The 15,621-nt window shown below is 38.3% G+C and overlaps 1 protein-coding gene across 1 annotated transcript; it reads left to right on the top strand.

Annotated features, from left to right (window-relative positions):
• The first annotated feature begins 1,350 nt into the window (after nt 1-1,350).
• LOC141562354 (E3 ubiquitin-protein ligase TRIM21-like) lies at nt 1,351-12,459 on the top strand. Its single transcript, XM_074302385.1, has 2 exons — nt 1,351-2,532; nt 12,247-12,459. The coding sequence occupies exons 1-2, from the start codon at nt 1,351-1,353 to the stop codon at nt 12,457-12,459; spliced, it is 1,395 nt and encodes a 464-aa protein (XP_074158486.1).
• Nucleotides 12,460-15,621: the final 3,162 nt, after the last annotated feature.

Raw genomic sequence — 15,621 nt, 5'->3', positions numbered from 1 at the left:
CTGAAACTTATTGATGAATCAGTTATTCTTTCCATGTTCTTTGATTAAATATAGATATTTGGGAGTAGGACACCTCTTCATATGAATTAAGGGAATTGCATTGCTTTCTCTCATCCTTACAACTTGGACAGGCCCTAATCTGTCCTTACATTAGAAATCTGATCACCTAATATTGAATTCTTTTCTTAATTAATTGATTTTTATTTGATTAATTGCTTTTAATTTATGAAAGTCTATCTTCTCATGTTTTGGAGATTGAGGCTTAAGCTTGTTGCTTAAGAAATCAATATACTTAGAAGATCCAACCTTTGTTTACATTAGTAATTTTATCTTTCAGGTGGCAGAACAGTCAACGTGATTAGATTTTCTTAAGATCCTTTTAAATTTCTACAAGGATTTATTTCTAGAAGATTTATTCAGCAATAAAGTCTCTTGGCATCTGGAAAACCAGATCTATCGGTATAAATGTGTCTGCAAATCTGTCCTAAAAATAAGGCCCTAAGGATACTGTATGGCTGATTTGCCTAGATATATTTCAGAGTTAATTAGATCAAACTGGACAGTTTTGGGATGATGCTCAAAGACAGTCCCCTAGGGAAGAATTCCTATGAAGAAATGCTTTCCAGAAACAGACAACTTCATGAAGTAGACAACTCTTTCCAAAAATTTGCACTTGGATATACTGATTAAGAACATTAAAGAACTGTTCTACTCTTTTCCTCTTGATCCTTGTTTGTATTTTGGCTTCCATTATATTGATTTGACAGTGTATTTTAGCCATGGGGAGCCATTTCTTGGATCACAGAGATGGCCCTAATCATGAGCATGGGTTCCTTGCACTAAATGACCATGGCGGAGGATTTCTCATCTCACATTCTGTGATTCTCCATAACTGGACTGAAGGGAGAGATGCAGAGGATTCTTGGAGAGACTTGGAAGTGATTGGGTATGGCAGGGTAAAGGAGAGAAGGTACTTATGAATCCTGGTGTTTACATGGGGCTCCTGCACAAATCAGATTGTAAAATTCATTGATCTGAAGCTCCCTGTTTTCAGAGTCTTCTTCCTAAAAGATAGGGGAACCATCATGATGGTGAAATCCATCCATACAAAGGAGTCAACTAAAAGTGTGAACTCTGAGGTCCTCAGGGCTCTGTCAACTGGGAAGAGTTAACAAGTAGAACTTCAGAATTCTGGGACAGGGGAATTCACACCTTGCCAGGGAGGCTCTAGAGGGGTGGGCTACCTGCTATAAAAGGAGAGCCTTCTTCTGCTCAGAAGCACTGCTTTGAATAGAAGTGAAGGCTCTTCATCTCAGCTGCTGCAGAACAGAAGCAAGTGGAGAGAGGAGAATGGCTGCTGCTGCTGTGGAAATGCTGCAACAATTGCAGAGCCAGATCACGTGTCCCATCTGTTGGAAGTACTTCTGTGAGCCAGTCACCATCGGGTGTGGGCACAGCTTTTGCCGAGCATGTCTCCCAAGCTCAGCAGCTACAGCTTTCTCTTGCCCTGAATGCAGGCAAGTGTCTCAGGTCAGAGAATCACCTTTATGTATCAATGGGCGCCTGCTAGAGCTGACTGAACTGGGGAAACAGCTCAGCTCCCAGCTGTTGCAGAGTGCTGAAGGACAGAGGCTCTGTGCCACTCACCAGCAAGTCTTGGAGTTCTTCTGTGAAGACGACCAGACATTGCTCTGTGTCAGATGTTGCCAAACCCCAGAGCACGGGGCTCACAGGCACTGTCCTGTAGAAGAAGCTGCTCCCAATGTCAGGAAGAAGCTGCAGCACCTTCAAAGTTGCTTGGAGAAGCACTTTGAGGAAGCAAAGAAACTTCTTGCTAGTCCCAGACCTCTTGTGAACTGGCACAAGATGATTACAGAAGAATACTACAAAATGTACAACCTGCACTTATTCAAGGAATGCCCTTTTGCTAGGATTGAGGAAGAAGAAAGAAGTGAGAAGGACAGACTTTCCCAGCAAATGAGAACCCTTCAGGACCTCATGCTAGATCTCCAGGAAGCAGAGGGCCAAGCCAATGTGGATCTGCTCCGGGATGTCAAGCAGTTGCTGGAAAGGAGCGAGTCAGTGTTGTCCCAAAGGGCCAAGGTGCTCATCCCGGAGCTTAGAGTGTGTCCCGTCCCTGGCATGATAGAGATGCTCAACCGCTTCAGAGTGCACATCAGGTTAGATCCTGCATCAGCCAGTCCTTGCCTGATTGTGGCTGAGGATCTGAGGAGTGTAAGAGCTGGAGAAGGCTGGCCGGTGGACACCCACCCTGGTGATGACGGGCATCTTCACATGGTCCTTGCTGAGCAGGCCTTCAGCTCAGGGAGACAATACTGGGAGGTGGATGTGACAGGATTACCTCAGTGGATGCTGGGGATCCACACCCCCTGCTTGAAGAGACAAAGTGGTGGCAGCAAGACCCATTGTCCCTCTGTGTTCTTTCTGAGATGTGTCAGGAAGGAAGAGGATTACTTTTTGCAATCCTACCCTGGATCGCTGGACCACAGACTGAAAAGCCCTATTCCCAGGGTAGGACTCTACCTAGAATACCGTACTGGCATTCTGGCCTTTTACAATGTTCTGCAGAGTTCTCTTATTTATCAGTTACCTGATATTTCCTTTGTAGCCCCTGTTAGACCCATGTTTTCTCCTGGCCCCCCACTTCCAGGAACAAAGCCTGCTCCCATGACTCTCTGTGCACTGGATTCTCATCTTTGTTCTTGCTGCTATTCGTCTCTCTGAGCATTCAAATAAGGAGGAATTCTCAGCCCACCACTAGGCTCCCCGGCTGGTGTTTTTCCATTTCCAAACTTCCCCTGCAAGACAAGGAGCATCACTAACTTCTAGATGGCTTGCCTTTCACCCTGCAAGCTGAAGAGGACTCTTCCCAAGTATGTTGTGCCTTCTGATTGGCAGTGGATTCTGCTTATGAAATTTCAAAACATAGCAATTCTTTTTCAGCAGTTAAAAAAAAATAACAACACACATGAGGACTGTGGCTTTCATAGTCTTCCTAGAATTTGTCAAAGTTCTTAGAAAGCCATGAATTTCAAGCTATTCCACTCCTATGTCACTTGAATTACTGTTAACTTATCTTTTACTCCATTCAATAAAAATGTGAAATGAATTCTAGCTTTTGGTGTGCTTCTTTGTATCTTTCTTGTTGTGCATTTCTTTCCTTTGTGTTAAGCTCTTTGTTTCCTCATTTGGGGTTTTCTTGGCAAAGTTATTTGTTACAATGAATTTAATTTTGCTAAAATTATCTTTATCTGTTCAAGGAATCTAAAGAATTTTAAGGAATCTAAGAAACGGCTTCCTGGTTTCTCTCTGCCCCTTCTTGGCTCTGCCCCTTCCACTATTGTTTTAATTGGCCTCATACATTGAAGTCATATTATTATTGCCACCCTAAAGAATTTTGGGGTCTTATGGACCTCAGAAAATTGATATGAGTAGGAAATCAATGCTAATATGGACATCAATGTCTTCGACCTTGGTCCATTTGACTGGATATCTTATGGATCTGAATGAAAATTAGAATTTAAAATTTTGTTCAGGTTCAAATGACTGGCAATTGGTGATTAGGTGTTATTGCCCAAAATAAAGACTGAAACAAAAAACATCAAAGAATAAGGAAAAGAAATCACTTACACAAATATTTTGGGAGTACTTTTATTGGTGGGGGACAAGAAGCTGGAAATCAAAGGGGGTATATATCACTATGCACTTTATGGTCTCAAGATGCAATAGAATACACTTGACACGTAAAAAAATGATGAAGATTATCAGGAAATAATGTGAAGTCTTCCCATTTGGGCATCTATATAAGATAAGAAATATACATAGAATTTATTCTCCCCTCACCCCACAGGAGTTCACTGATGAGGAGTAAATTGGGGCTCTAAGCCAAGATGTATTAGCTGTTCTCCTCCTGAGTCTGATTAACCTCTCTCTCTCCAAAGTAACCAAGGGCAGGTTCAGTAACAAATGAATTTGCTACTCAATGCTGTATCAAAACAAAGTCTTTATTGATAGTAAAGGGATAGACAGGCATTAGGCCTCCAGGAAGACCAAACTGACTGGCAAGGGGATGCCAGTTGGCAGGCACAAGGCTGGTGTAGACCGAGTGCAAGGATTCCATTTTTTAGAACTTCCTTTTATACATAATTAGGGTCATCAAAACAACATTTGCACAGATATGTTATCCAAAATGTTGCCGAGATATTTGTAAATAAGACAGGAATTTCTCTTAATCATTTGTATCTCAAATTATCTCTTTTTACCCTTCCTGAGACAAGAATTTTCTGTTAATTATTTTTATCTTGAACTATCTCTTTTTTTTTTTTTTTTTGACATTATCATTTCCCCTTCTCAAATAATAGGACACAAATTCTTTTGGGGGTAGGGAAAATTGTCGTCGAAGATCATCAAGCTGCTTCGTGCTGAAAGGGGCATCGATGGGGGGGGGGCGGGAGTTGATGTCTAAAAAGCAATAGCCATAGTATTTTAAGCACAGTAATAGATAACCCAGACAAGTTTGCTGTTCCACTTCCTAACCATAACATAATTATTTACTGAAAATTCTTCCTCCCAAGATACTAAATGTTCTTGTTACCCACAGAAGGAATGCTATAGAATTCAAGTAAGGTCTTCTTCTCACTAAAGATGTTGAAATCCTTTCTTTTGGACTGAAACCTTTTCCTTTTTATAGGATATAAACTGACAGAGAGATGCAATGACTACAAACTTGTCTGAAGCAAAAAAAAAAAAAAAAAAAAAAAAATGGGCTGTCACAATTGTCCTTGGCTTCTAAGAGAAGAAATACCTTGCCTATATATTTGGAAATGTTCAAGCTGAGGATATCATAATTAAGAAAATTCTTTATTGAGGCATAGTCCCAGATAAAGTGTTTGAAGAAGTCTATGCCAAGCGGGCAGCTAGGTGGCGCAGTGGATAAAGCACCAGCCCTAAATTCAGGAGGACGCAAGTTCAAATCTGGTCTCAGACACTTAACACTTCCTAGCTGTGTGACCCTGGGCAAGTCACTTAACCCCAGCCTCAAAAAAAAAAAAAAAAAAGTCTATGCCAGAATTATCATCACTTTCAGAATTGCTATGAAGAGGGATGAATTATCTAGCAAGCTTTTTCCTCCAATAAAAAGGCAGTATGAGTAAAGAGCCTTTGCACAGAAGTTCAGGTGATTCTAAATAATGTTGAATCATTGTCAAATATTCATGTGCATTATTTTCATATTTGATGAATCACAGGATTATAAATCTAGAGCAAAATTTCTTAATCTGACATAAATGAAATTCCTGCCCAACCCCCAATCAATGGATAGATATTAGGGGGTCTGTTAATTCCTGACATTCCTGATATTAAGACCAGCTTTCCCAAACATTCCCGTTAGCAATAGAAAGTTCTTTCCAAATTACTGATGACCTGATCAGCATATGACAGCTCAAGTTTTGGAAAAACCAATTTGATAGAAACAATTACTAAATATTCACTCCAATTTCACAATCCATGATCTGCCTTTCTGAGGTGGCAGGGAAGGGGGATAGTAGAAAGTAATACTTAGGCCACTAGGTGGCCTTGTACATAAGGTTATTGAACAAAGTTCAAAAATGTTCTCAACCACTAACTAGCTCTGTGACTTTAGATAAGTAATTTAACTTCTGTCTGCCATTTTGTCTTTAGAATGCGTATAATAACTTCTTATTATAAAGCTTTTTTAAAGACCAAACAGGATTAGCTATATAAAGTAATTTGCAAATCTCAAAGCACTGTGAAATTAGATAATATTATTAGTAATCACTTCAGACCAGCTCACCCCACTAGAGAGATGGCAGTTCCTTCAGAAGGAAATGGAAGCCTTAATATGAAACTAAAAGAGACCTGAATTGAACCTCCAATGGCCAAACTGAGAAGATTGTTTAATCCAAGCTAAATACTGGACTCTTATTATCTGATCTTACACTCTCAGGAAGGCAGAAAATTTAGTCTCCATCCCCTTTACAGCCTTTTGCTTAGTAGGTAGGCAAATACATTTGAATGAAGGAAAATTTTGGCTTGAAAATGAAGGTAATATTATTGTGCTGCCTACTTCACAGAGTTATTGTGAGAAAACAACTTTATTGTATAAAGTGTGAATTAAAGGCTGTTGTAGTGCCACAGTTCCCTTTTATGGATCTAATTCAGTTTCCATAATTTTCCTGACCCAGTTTCCCTGAATTATTCTGCCTCTATTCCTAATTGTAATGCTCAATACTGCAACACAACCTTTCCCTCTTAATCATTAGAATGTTTGAAAGTTGAAGATCTTAGATTTTAGACATCATTAGAATATCAGGTGCCTCTCCCCATCCCATTTAATTAGAATATCAGGTGCCTCTCTCTCTCCAGTGCCTCCCCCCATTATGTCATTATTCTTGTTACGCTATAAAGGAATTTTTGTATTCAACATTCTCTGCTAGATTCTTGGAGACAATAGTCCCATTCAGCCCTGGGAAGAAACCATGGATCCATTTGGTCCCAGTAAATCTCTCCCTTTCAAATAAAACATTAAAGACTCTCTAATCTCCATTTTGCCTCAGTTTCTCTGCCATTCCACTGTGATTTAATGACTAGATCTAAGGTTTCAAAGTACTAGAGAAATGTGGAAAAAAAATTCTATCTTTGTTTAAATTGAGAGAGATGGAGAGAGCAGAGCAAATTCACAGCTGCTCAAAGTAGAGTGAGGAAAGGGGAATGTATTTATGGGTTTTTGAGTCTTTTGAGCAGGGCTCAGGGGCAAAAGGAATAAAACACATGCACATGCAATAAGCTAGGGAGCAGAATACTTAGAAAGTCTCAAGCAATGTTTTGAATCTTCAAGTGCTTTACACTGGTCAAGGCTAATTCTGTAGTTTCTGGCAACTACAGATATCTCCAAATTCAGCTAGAATTCACTTACAACAGGTCACTTGTACATCAAGAAGTTTTTGGCATCATATGTAATGGGGATAAACTGGAACCCTTCCCAGTAAGATCAGGAGTGAAACAAGGTTGCCCACTATCACCATTACTATTCAATATTGTATTAGAAATGCTAGCTTTGGCAATAAGAGTCAAGAAAGAGATTAAAGAATTAGAGTAGGTAATGAGGAAAACAAATTACCACTCTTTGCAGATGATATGATGGTATACTTAGAGAACCCCAGAGATTCTACTAAAAAAGCTATTAGAAATAATCTACAACTTTAGCAAAATTGCAGAATACAAAATAAAACCCACATAAGTCATCAGCATTCTTACTTATCACTAACAAAATCCAACAGTTAGAATTATAAAGGGAAATTCCATTTAAAGTAATTACCAATAGTATGAAATATTTAGGAATCTATCTGCCAAGGGAAAATCAGGAACTATATGGGTAAAACTACAAAATACTTTTCACACCAAAAAATCAGATATAACCAATTGAAAAAATATTAAATGTTCTTGGATAGGGCAAGCAAATATGATAAATATGACAATACTATTTAATCTATTTATTTAGCGATATACCAATTTGACTTCCAAAAATCTATTTTTATGACCTAGAAAAAATAACAACAAAGTTCATATGGCAAAGCAAAAGGTTAAGAATTTCAAGAGAACTAATGAAAAAAAAATCAAATGAAGGTGCTGTAAATAGACTAGTTGGTCAGTGGAACAGGTTAGATTCAAAGGAAAAAACAATCAATAACTTTAATAATCTAGTGTTTTACAAACCCAAAGACCCCAGCTTTGGGGATAAGAACTCACTGTTTGACAAAAATTGCTGGGAAAATTGGAAATCAGTATGTCAGAAACTGAGCATTGATCCATACTTAACACTGTACACCAAAATAAGGTCAAAATGGGTTCATAACCTGGGCATAAAAAAATGAGATTACAAATAAATTAGAAGAACATAGGATAGTTTACCTCTCTCAGACTTGTGGAGGAAGAAAGAATTTATAACCAAAGAAGGATTAGAGATCATTATTGATCACAAAATAGAAAATTTTTTATTCCTTCTTGCAATGATCTCATTTCATTTCCCTATTGTTCTTCTAATTCTATTTTAAGATCCTTTATGCAATCTTTGAAGAAAGTTTTGTGAAATGGGGACCAACTTTTGTCTCTCTTTAGGGCTTTATCTGGAGTTGCTTTGCCTTTAGGAACCTCAGGATTTGAGGTCTGTTTTTCTCTCTCTCCATAAAATCTGCCTATGGTGATCATTCTTTTTTGTTTTTTATTCTTTTTTTTAAGGCTTGAAGTGTGTGCAAAACAAGAGTGACAGCTGCCCAGGGGTAGTTCTGCTAATTGATTTCCAGTGCTGGGTAATGGTGGCTAGGTCGTGTCTTCTTCCTGCACTCATTGATTTACAATTTGTCTTTTAGAAAAGGCCAATCTGCCAAACCATCTATTTGCAACCAGGACAGAATGGCCTAAAGAAGCCTCACAGAACATTCCCAGGTTCGTGGAAGCTACAACACTTTGACTTTCCACTCCAGCTTCTTGCCCTGGTCTCACTATATACTATGGTCTGGGTTTGGCAGACTGTCCCCTGCCTGATTGAAACAGACCTGTTCTGAAATTCTTCCAAGGTATCTTCTTCTAGAAATGTGTTGTATTACAAATATTTGTGCATTCTTTGACTTTAAAACCAGTTTAGAGGCTTCATCTGCTGTTGGTTTGAGAGAAGGCTAGAGGAGGTTACAGAGAAGTCACTCTTTGCTACACTGTAGATTATTCTATGCTCCAGAATGACTGATTGGAGAAAGTGAGTTTTAAGCTTCATAGAAAAGTGTTTGGCCTTTCTGATTCAGAGATTACTTATTTGGATATTGTAGGACTGCAAATGTAACAGGATCAGCTGTCAGAAGTAAATATAAAGAAGGAAACATTATCAACTTCTCCTATTGGAAGATGAGATTCAGAGGCAAGGGAGATCTGAAGTTTTGTATTCTGCTTATGAGCATTCATGGGACAGTTCTCTTTTTAGAAATTTTGTTAGACATAAGGAGAGACAAAAAGTGATGGCTCATATGGAGAGATACCTTCTGCATCAGGGAGGCCTAAATTCATGTCATCCCTCAGATATTTCCTGATTGTTCTGTAATATCTTTCGTCTTCCAAGTATTCCACCAAAGGTAAAAGTTAGAAAGACCTTTTCCATCAACTTGTGTTTCAAGTGCTTAAACTTCATCTTGCTTGCCAGGGATTCTCCAAGGTGCAGGTTAGGGATTCTACAAGGAACACACACTCCAGAGATCAGGTCTATACAACGATGGAAAATTCCTACTTGTTTATGGGAAAAAGAAAGCAAGACAGAGTCACTGTCAGTTCATGGAGGCGAATAGTATACCAACATAAAAAGAAAACAAAAAAAGACACAAAAATTAAAATAATAGAAAGAGGCCAGGTTGGGAAGATCCATAAATACCCAGCAGAATACCTTGTATTTAAATGAATTTAATTTACAATAAGCAAAATCAATTACAAGGAATATATATATATATAAAGATACTTCTGCCTTCACTGTTTTGGTTCCATAGGGGAGAAATAGAAATGCAAAGTAATACCTATAACATATTGAAGAAAATTAATACTATATTGTATCATTTGATAATTAAAACTATTTTGTCATCTCTATTTTCCCACTATTTTACCAAAAAACGATCTCTTAGCCACATGCAGAAGGGTATCTTTACTAGTCCTAGCCTCCTGGAATATCTACTTATTAGCCACTTTAAAGGTGGCACCCCAGCTTTCCTTTCTTCTTTAAGAAAAAGAACTAGTTGGAACTGCTCTCTCCCTTGGGGACAACTCCACTGTCCTAGCTTCTCACTTTAAAATTTGAGATCTGATCTCCAAGGAAGGGCAAAAAAGAGGTTTGGTGTGATTTTATTTTTTAGCCAAGATTTATTAGAGGCCTTTGAAGACAGTCAATTAATAAATATTCCATAATTGGCTGAGGATGTCTTGATTATCGGTACCTGAACTATCTGCCAATCTACCAATCAGGAGTCAGATGTAAGTCTTTTGGAAAATCCAAGCAAGATGAGGTCTCTTGGATGACTTTAGGGGACTTGGCTAGCCCCCTAACCAAAGCTGGTGACCTATATCCAAGCTCCCTTGGATTATTTATATAGAAGATCAGAATATAACCAGAGTATACCTTATGTAGAAGCAAAAAGGGCCCCCTAAGAGAAAAACACAAACAGGATGTGCCTTGACTAACAGAACAAGGAAATGTCACAACCTTGGTTATACTTTGTGTGGTTTTCTGGCATTTGTATAATGTATAACAGAGAAAAACATGCTTAAGGTGGGATATAAAAAGGAAGCTGTAAGAAATAAAGTCAAGATGTAAGCTTGAATTCACCTGGTCCCATTCATATCCTTTTCAGTTATTACTTCACCCAGCAGTCATACAAACTACTAGCGCTCTTACCTTTGTCAAAAGATGCCACTGTCTTGTCAGGTCAATGAGAAGGAAAACGAACCTAAGTTTAGAAGGCTCTCTTAGCCCTCAATGTCTCTTTTCATTGTGACCCAGAAATCAAAGTCCCACTGTCTTTATAACAGCTAGCCTAAGAAAAAAATTAGTCATACAATCCCTGGATTTTGCCTGCCAGTGCCATCCATCTTATTAACACTTTACACATGGCTGTTATTAAAATGATATCTTGTTCTGGGGGAAAATGTGCCTCAGTTATAATACTATTCACCACAATCTGACTTTAGTATATTGCTTACTGTTAAACTTATCACACTCTTACACCCAACTTCTACCTATATTTCACCCTTCTAATTTTACCTTATAGAAGACTGATTTCTAGAAGTGAGAGAAGCAATGAAAGTACAGAAGATTAAAAAGTAAAGTGATCAGTAAAGTTTATTTTAACAATAATCATAAAAATAGCTTCTTAAAAAAAAGATGTCAAATTCCTAATGTTCTTAAGAGCAGAGAATGTGAGCAAATAAAGTGATAAATATTTGACACGTAAAAGTCCTATATTATTATAGACAACATAAACTTAAAAACAAACAGCAATTTATTTGATATTGTCAAATTCATATATATGTTGGCAATACTTTATTGTTTTACTATAGTCCTACAAGAGGAGGGAAGACTAAATCCTACATATATTTTCTATCTGAAACAGATGCCCAAATGTGAAATTCCTCCTATGAATTTTAGAAACTGTTCTTTTCGTCATTTCTTCTGTTTCAAATGTATTCTCTTGCATCTTGATACCAAAACATTCACAGCCATTCCCAACTGATACATACTCTGGTTTTCTAATTTCTTGCCCTGAATTAAAAAAAAAAAATACAAACTAGTATAGGTGATTCCTTTTCTTGTTTCTTTGATTTTTTTTTAATCTTTCTTTTTTTTTCTCGTAAATTCTATCTACTTACCAACTGTCTGTCATTTAAGGCAGATTAAAATTTTAGGTTCTAATCTTGCCTCCTGATCAATAAGATATCCAGCCAAATTTACCTAGGTAGACAAAATTGTTATCCAGCAGGATATTTAGACTTCTGGACTGAGAAATTCTTCAACAATTTTGCATTGTGGATAGGCTTTACAAGGATTTCTGGCAGTAAAAAAAATAGAGTTTGCCTTTCTGGGATAATTGAGGTAATGAATATTAACTCTAATTTCCTTCTTCCATCAGTCTTTTGGAGCCAGTCAAATCCATTGGTCTTTTGAGTGTTAAGAATAATATGCCTCAAATTTTTATAACGTATGAAACTGATTAAAATACAATTATTGAACAGCAGAAACAGAAGAGGAGAGAGAAGCCAGGAAGTTGTTATAGGGACATTTCTCCTTTTCTGAGAATTGCCATGTATGTCAGCTGGTAGGACAGGCCCAGGGGGTAAAAGGGGTTTGGCCTCTGAGGCAGGAGGTTGTGTCTTACAGGTGGTTCCTTGAGATGAGAAGGGGTGTGTCCTGTTGCTAGATCTCCTCTTAGAATGAAGCACTAACTCCAGGTGTCTCCCTTCTGCAGATCCACCTATTCATGCTGAGGGGGCTAGACATGGGGTAATCCCAAAGGAGAGTTAATATAAATAACCAGCTTAGAGTCCATAGGCAGGGATGTAGAATAAGACGTTTTCCTTACAACTGGGGAGTCTCTGCAATGGATGACTGTCTGCAGATTTAGCAGACTTTGCAGACAGAGCCTAGATGAATCTTTCCCTGATGTTTGTGGTTCCCTACAGGTGGCTGTTGAGAGATTAGTAGGTAAAGGAGAAGCAGCTGGTTTTATTTGGAAATTAGTTCGAGAGAACACTAATGCCCATTGCCAGAAAGCCATGCTCTCCTTAGATGGGGATGCGAGCCTTGAAAAGATTATAAAAAGATGTAACAATGTTGCCTCCAGTGCCTTTCAAATGGATGCCCTGGAAGCTGCTATTTCTGAAGGAGTGCAGTAAGTGATCACATAAAATGCAACTGCCTCCTTGGGCAGTGGTTCTTTGTTTAACAGAGCTTCCAAAGGCCTGGGATTAGGTGATCTCTGAGAGGGAAGTTACAGTTACATTCTTCAAATGTCTTTAGATTCTATAAAGAGGTGAATAAAATTTTAGAAAAGTTAGACTTGGGGGCAGCTAGGTGGTGCAGTGGATAGAGCACCAGCCCTGAATTCAGGAGGACCCAAGTTCAAATCTGGTCTCAGACACTTAACACTTCCTAGTTGTGTGATCCTGGGCAAGTCACTTAGCCCCAGCCTCAGAAAAAGAAAAAAAAAGTTTACTGTAGTTTAAGGGGCACAGGACTAGAAAAGGGAACCTCTAGGAACCTCTATTCTATGAACCTCATAGAATTTTGAAATCTATGAACCTCATAGAACTTTAACAAATTCTAGGAAAGCTATGAAAATGAAGGTCTTCATAGGAGTTGATGTTAATTTTTAAATTTCTGGAATACAATTGATGTTGTAAAACTTCATAAATACATGGGATCCACTCAGAACAAGAAGGCACAAAACACTTGGCAATGGTCCCCTTTCAGCTTGCAGGGTAAATGGCAAGCTATCTAGAAGTTGATGATATTTATTTTCTTGCAGGGAAAGTTTGGAGATGGAAGAACTCCAGCCAAGAAGCCTAGTGGTAGGTTGAGAGCTCCTCCCTGGAGAAATGTTCTGATAAATGAATAGCAGCAAGTACAAAGATGAGAATCACCTAGACAGAAATGAAACCAAGTTTTGTTCCTAGAACTGGAAGCCAGGAAAAAGATAGGTGTAATAGGTATTATGAATGAAATTTTTGGTAATGGATAAAGAAGAGAACTCCAGAGAACAGTGTAAAAAGCCAGAATGCCAGTTTGATATGCTAAGTAGGGCGTTATCCTGGGAATATGGCCTTTCAGTCTGTGGTTCAATGTTCCAGGATACTATTGTAAACAGTAATCCTCTTTCTTCTGGCCACATCACAGGAAGAACAGAAGGACAATGAGTCATGCTGCCACCACTTTGTCTCTTCAGGTGTGTGTAAATCCCCAGTATCTACTGAGGTAATTGTTATATCAACCTCCCAATATTGTCTGCCTGTGCTGAAGGCTTTCTCAGAAAGGACAATGGGAAGATTAGAGTCATCACCAGGTTGGGTGTCCACCTGCCAGCCTTCTTAGAAAGGACTGGGTGATGGAGGATCCATTCTAATGTCCCCTCTGAATCAGGTGAGCATCTATCATTTCAGAGATGGGACACATTCTCTACTATGGAATAACGGCTTTGGCATTTTGGGATAATATTGCTTCACTCCTTCCCAGCAACTGCTTGACACTCAATAGCAGATCAAGATTGGGTTGGGAATCTGCTTCCTCTAGATCTAGCCTGAAGTCCTGAAGGGTTCTCCTTTGCTGAAATACTCTGCCCTGCTCTTCTTGCTTTTTCCTTGGAAGACAATGAGATTCCTCCTCCATCAGGAGGCAGTGCAGTTTGTAGAATTCTCCTATGATCATTTCCTGCCAGTCAACAACAGTTCTCTCCTCCTCAGCAAGAAGTTTCTCTGCTTCCTCAAAGTGCTTCTCCAAGCAACTCTGAATGTGCTAGAGCTTCTTCCTGAAATTGGGAGCAGCTTGTTCTACAGGAGAAATCCTGTGAGCCCCATGCTCTGGGGTTTGCCAACATCTCACATAGTAATGTCTAGTCATCTTCACAAAAGAACTTGAAGACTTTGTGTGTGTCACACTGCTTCTGTCCTCCATTACTCTGCAAAAGCTGGGAGCTGAGCTGTTTGCCCAATTCAGTCAGCTATGCTAGGTACCTGTTGATTAATGGGAAGTCTCTGACCTGAGAGCTGCATTCAGGTCAAGAGAAAGTTGTAGCTCTTCAGATTGAGACATGCTGGGCAAAAGCTGTGCCCACTCCTGATGATTGATTGACTCAGAAGTAGCGTCAAAAGATGGTACAAGTGATCTTACTCTGTAATTTTATATGTGTACAAAGTGTTTTGTATTTTTGCTCATATAATTCTTGTATTTCCCTTGGCAGATAGATTCCCAAATATTTTATACTATTGGCAGTTACTTTAATGGAATTTCTCTCTGTAGCTCTAACTGTTGGATTTTGTTAGTGATATATAAGAATGCTGATGACTTATGTGGGTTTATTTTGTATCCTGCAACTTTGCTAAAGGTGTGGATTATTTCTAATAGCTTTTTAGGAGAATCTCTAGGGTTCTGTATACCATCATATCATCTGCAAAGCATGCTAATTTGGTTTCTTCATTACCTATTCTAATTCCTTTCATCTCTTTCCCTACCTTTATTGCTGAAGCTAGCATTTCTAATACTATCTTGAATAATAATAATGATGGTGATAAGATCACTCCTAATCTTATTGGGGTTGGTTCCACTTTATCCCCATCACATATGATGTTTACTGATGGTTTTTAATAAATGCTCCTGACTATTTTAAGGAAAAGTCCATTTTTCCCTAGACTTTCAAGTGGTTTTCATAGGAATGGACATTGGATTTTATCAAATGCTTTTTCCGCATCTATTGAGATGATCATATGTTCTTTGTGAATTTGGTTACTGATATAGTCAATTATGCTAATAGCTTTCCTAATATTGACCCAGCCCTGCATTCCTGGTAAAAATCATAGTTGGTCATGGTCTGTTATTCCAGGGATGGTTTTCTATAATCTTTTTGCTAATATTTTATTTAAGATTTTAGTATCAATATTCATTAGGGAGATTGATCTAGAATTTTCTTTATGTGTTTTCATCCTACTTCCCTGCCACCTAAGAAAGGCAGATCATGGATTGTGAAAAATGGAGTGAATATTTAGTAATTTCGTATATCAAATTGGTTTTTCCATAAGTTGAGCTCTCCTATGTTGATCAGGTCATCACTAATTTAGAAATAACTTTCCATTGCTAATGGGAATGTTTTGGGAAGCTGGTCCTGATAGAATATCAGGAATTTACAGACCCCCTAATATCAATCCATTGATTTTGGGGGTGGGCAGGAATTTCATTTATGCCTAGTTAAGGAGCTTTGCTCTAGATTTATAATTCTATGATTGACCAAATATGAAAGCAGTACACATGAACATTTGGCAAGAATTCATTCAATGAGTCAACATTAT

Source organism: Sminthopsis crassicaudata, chromosome 3 (genome assembly GCF_048593235.1).
Source record: "Sminthopsis crassicaudata isolate SCR6 chromosome 3, ASM4859323v1, whole genome shotgun sequence".
Taxonomy (NCBI): domain Eukaryota; kingdom Metazoa; phylum Chordata; class Mammalia; order Dasyuromorphia; family Dasyuridae; genus Sminthopsis; species Sminthopsis crassicaudata.
This window is presented reverse-complemented; position numbering and strand designations above follow the sequence as displayed.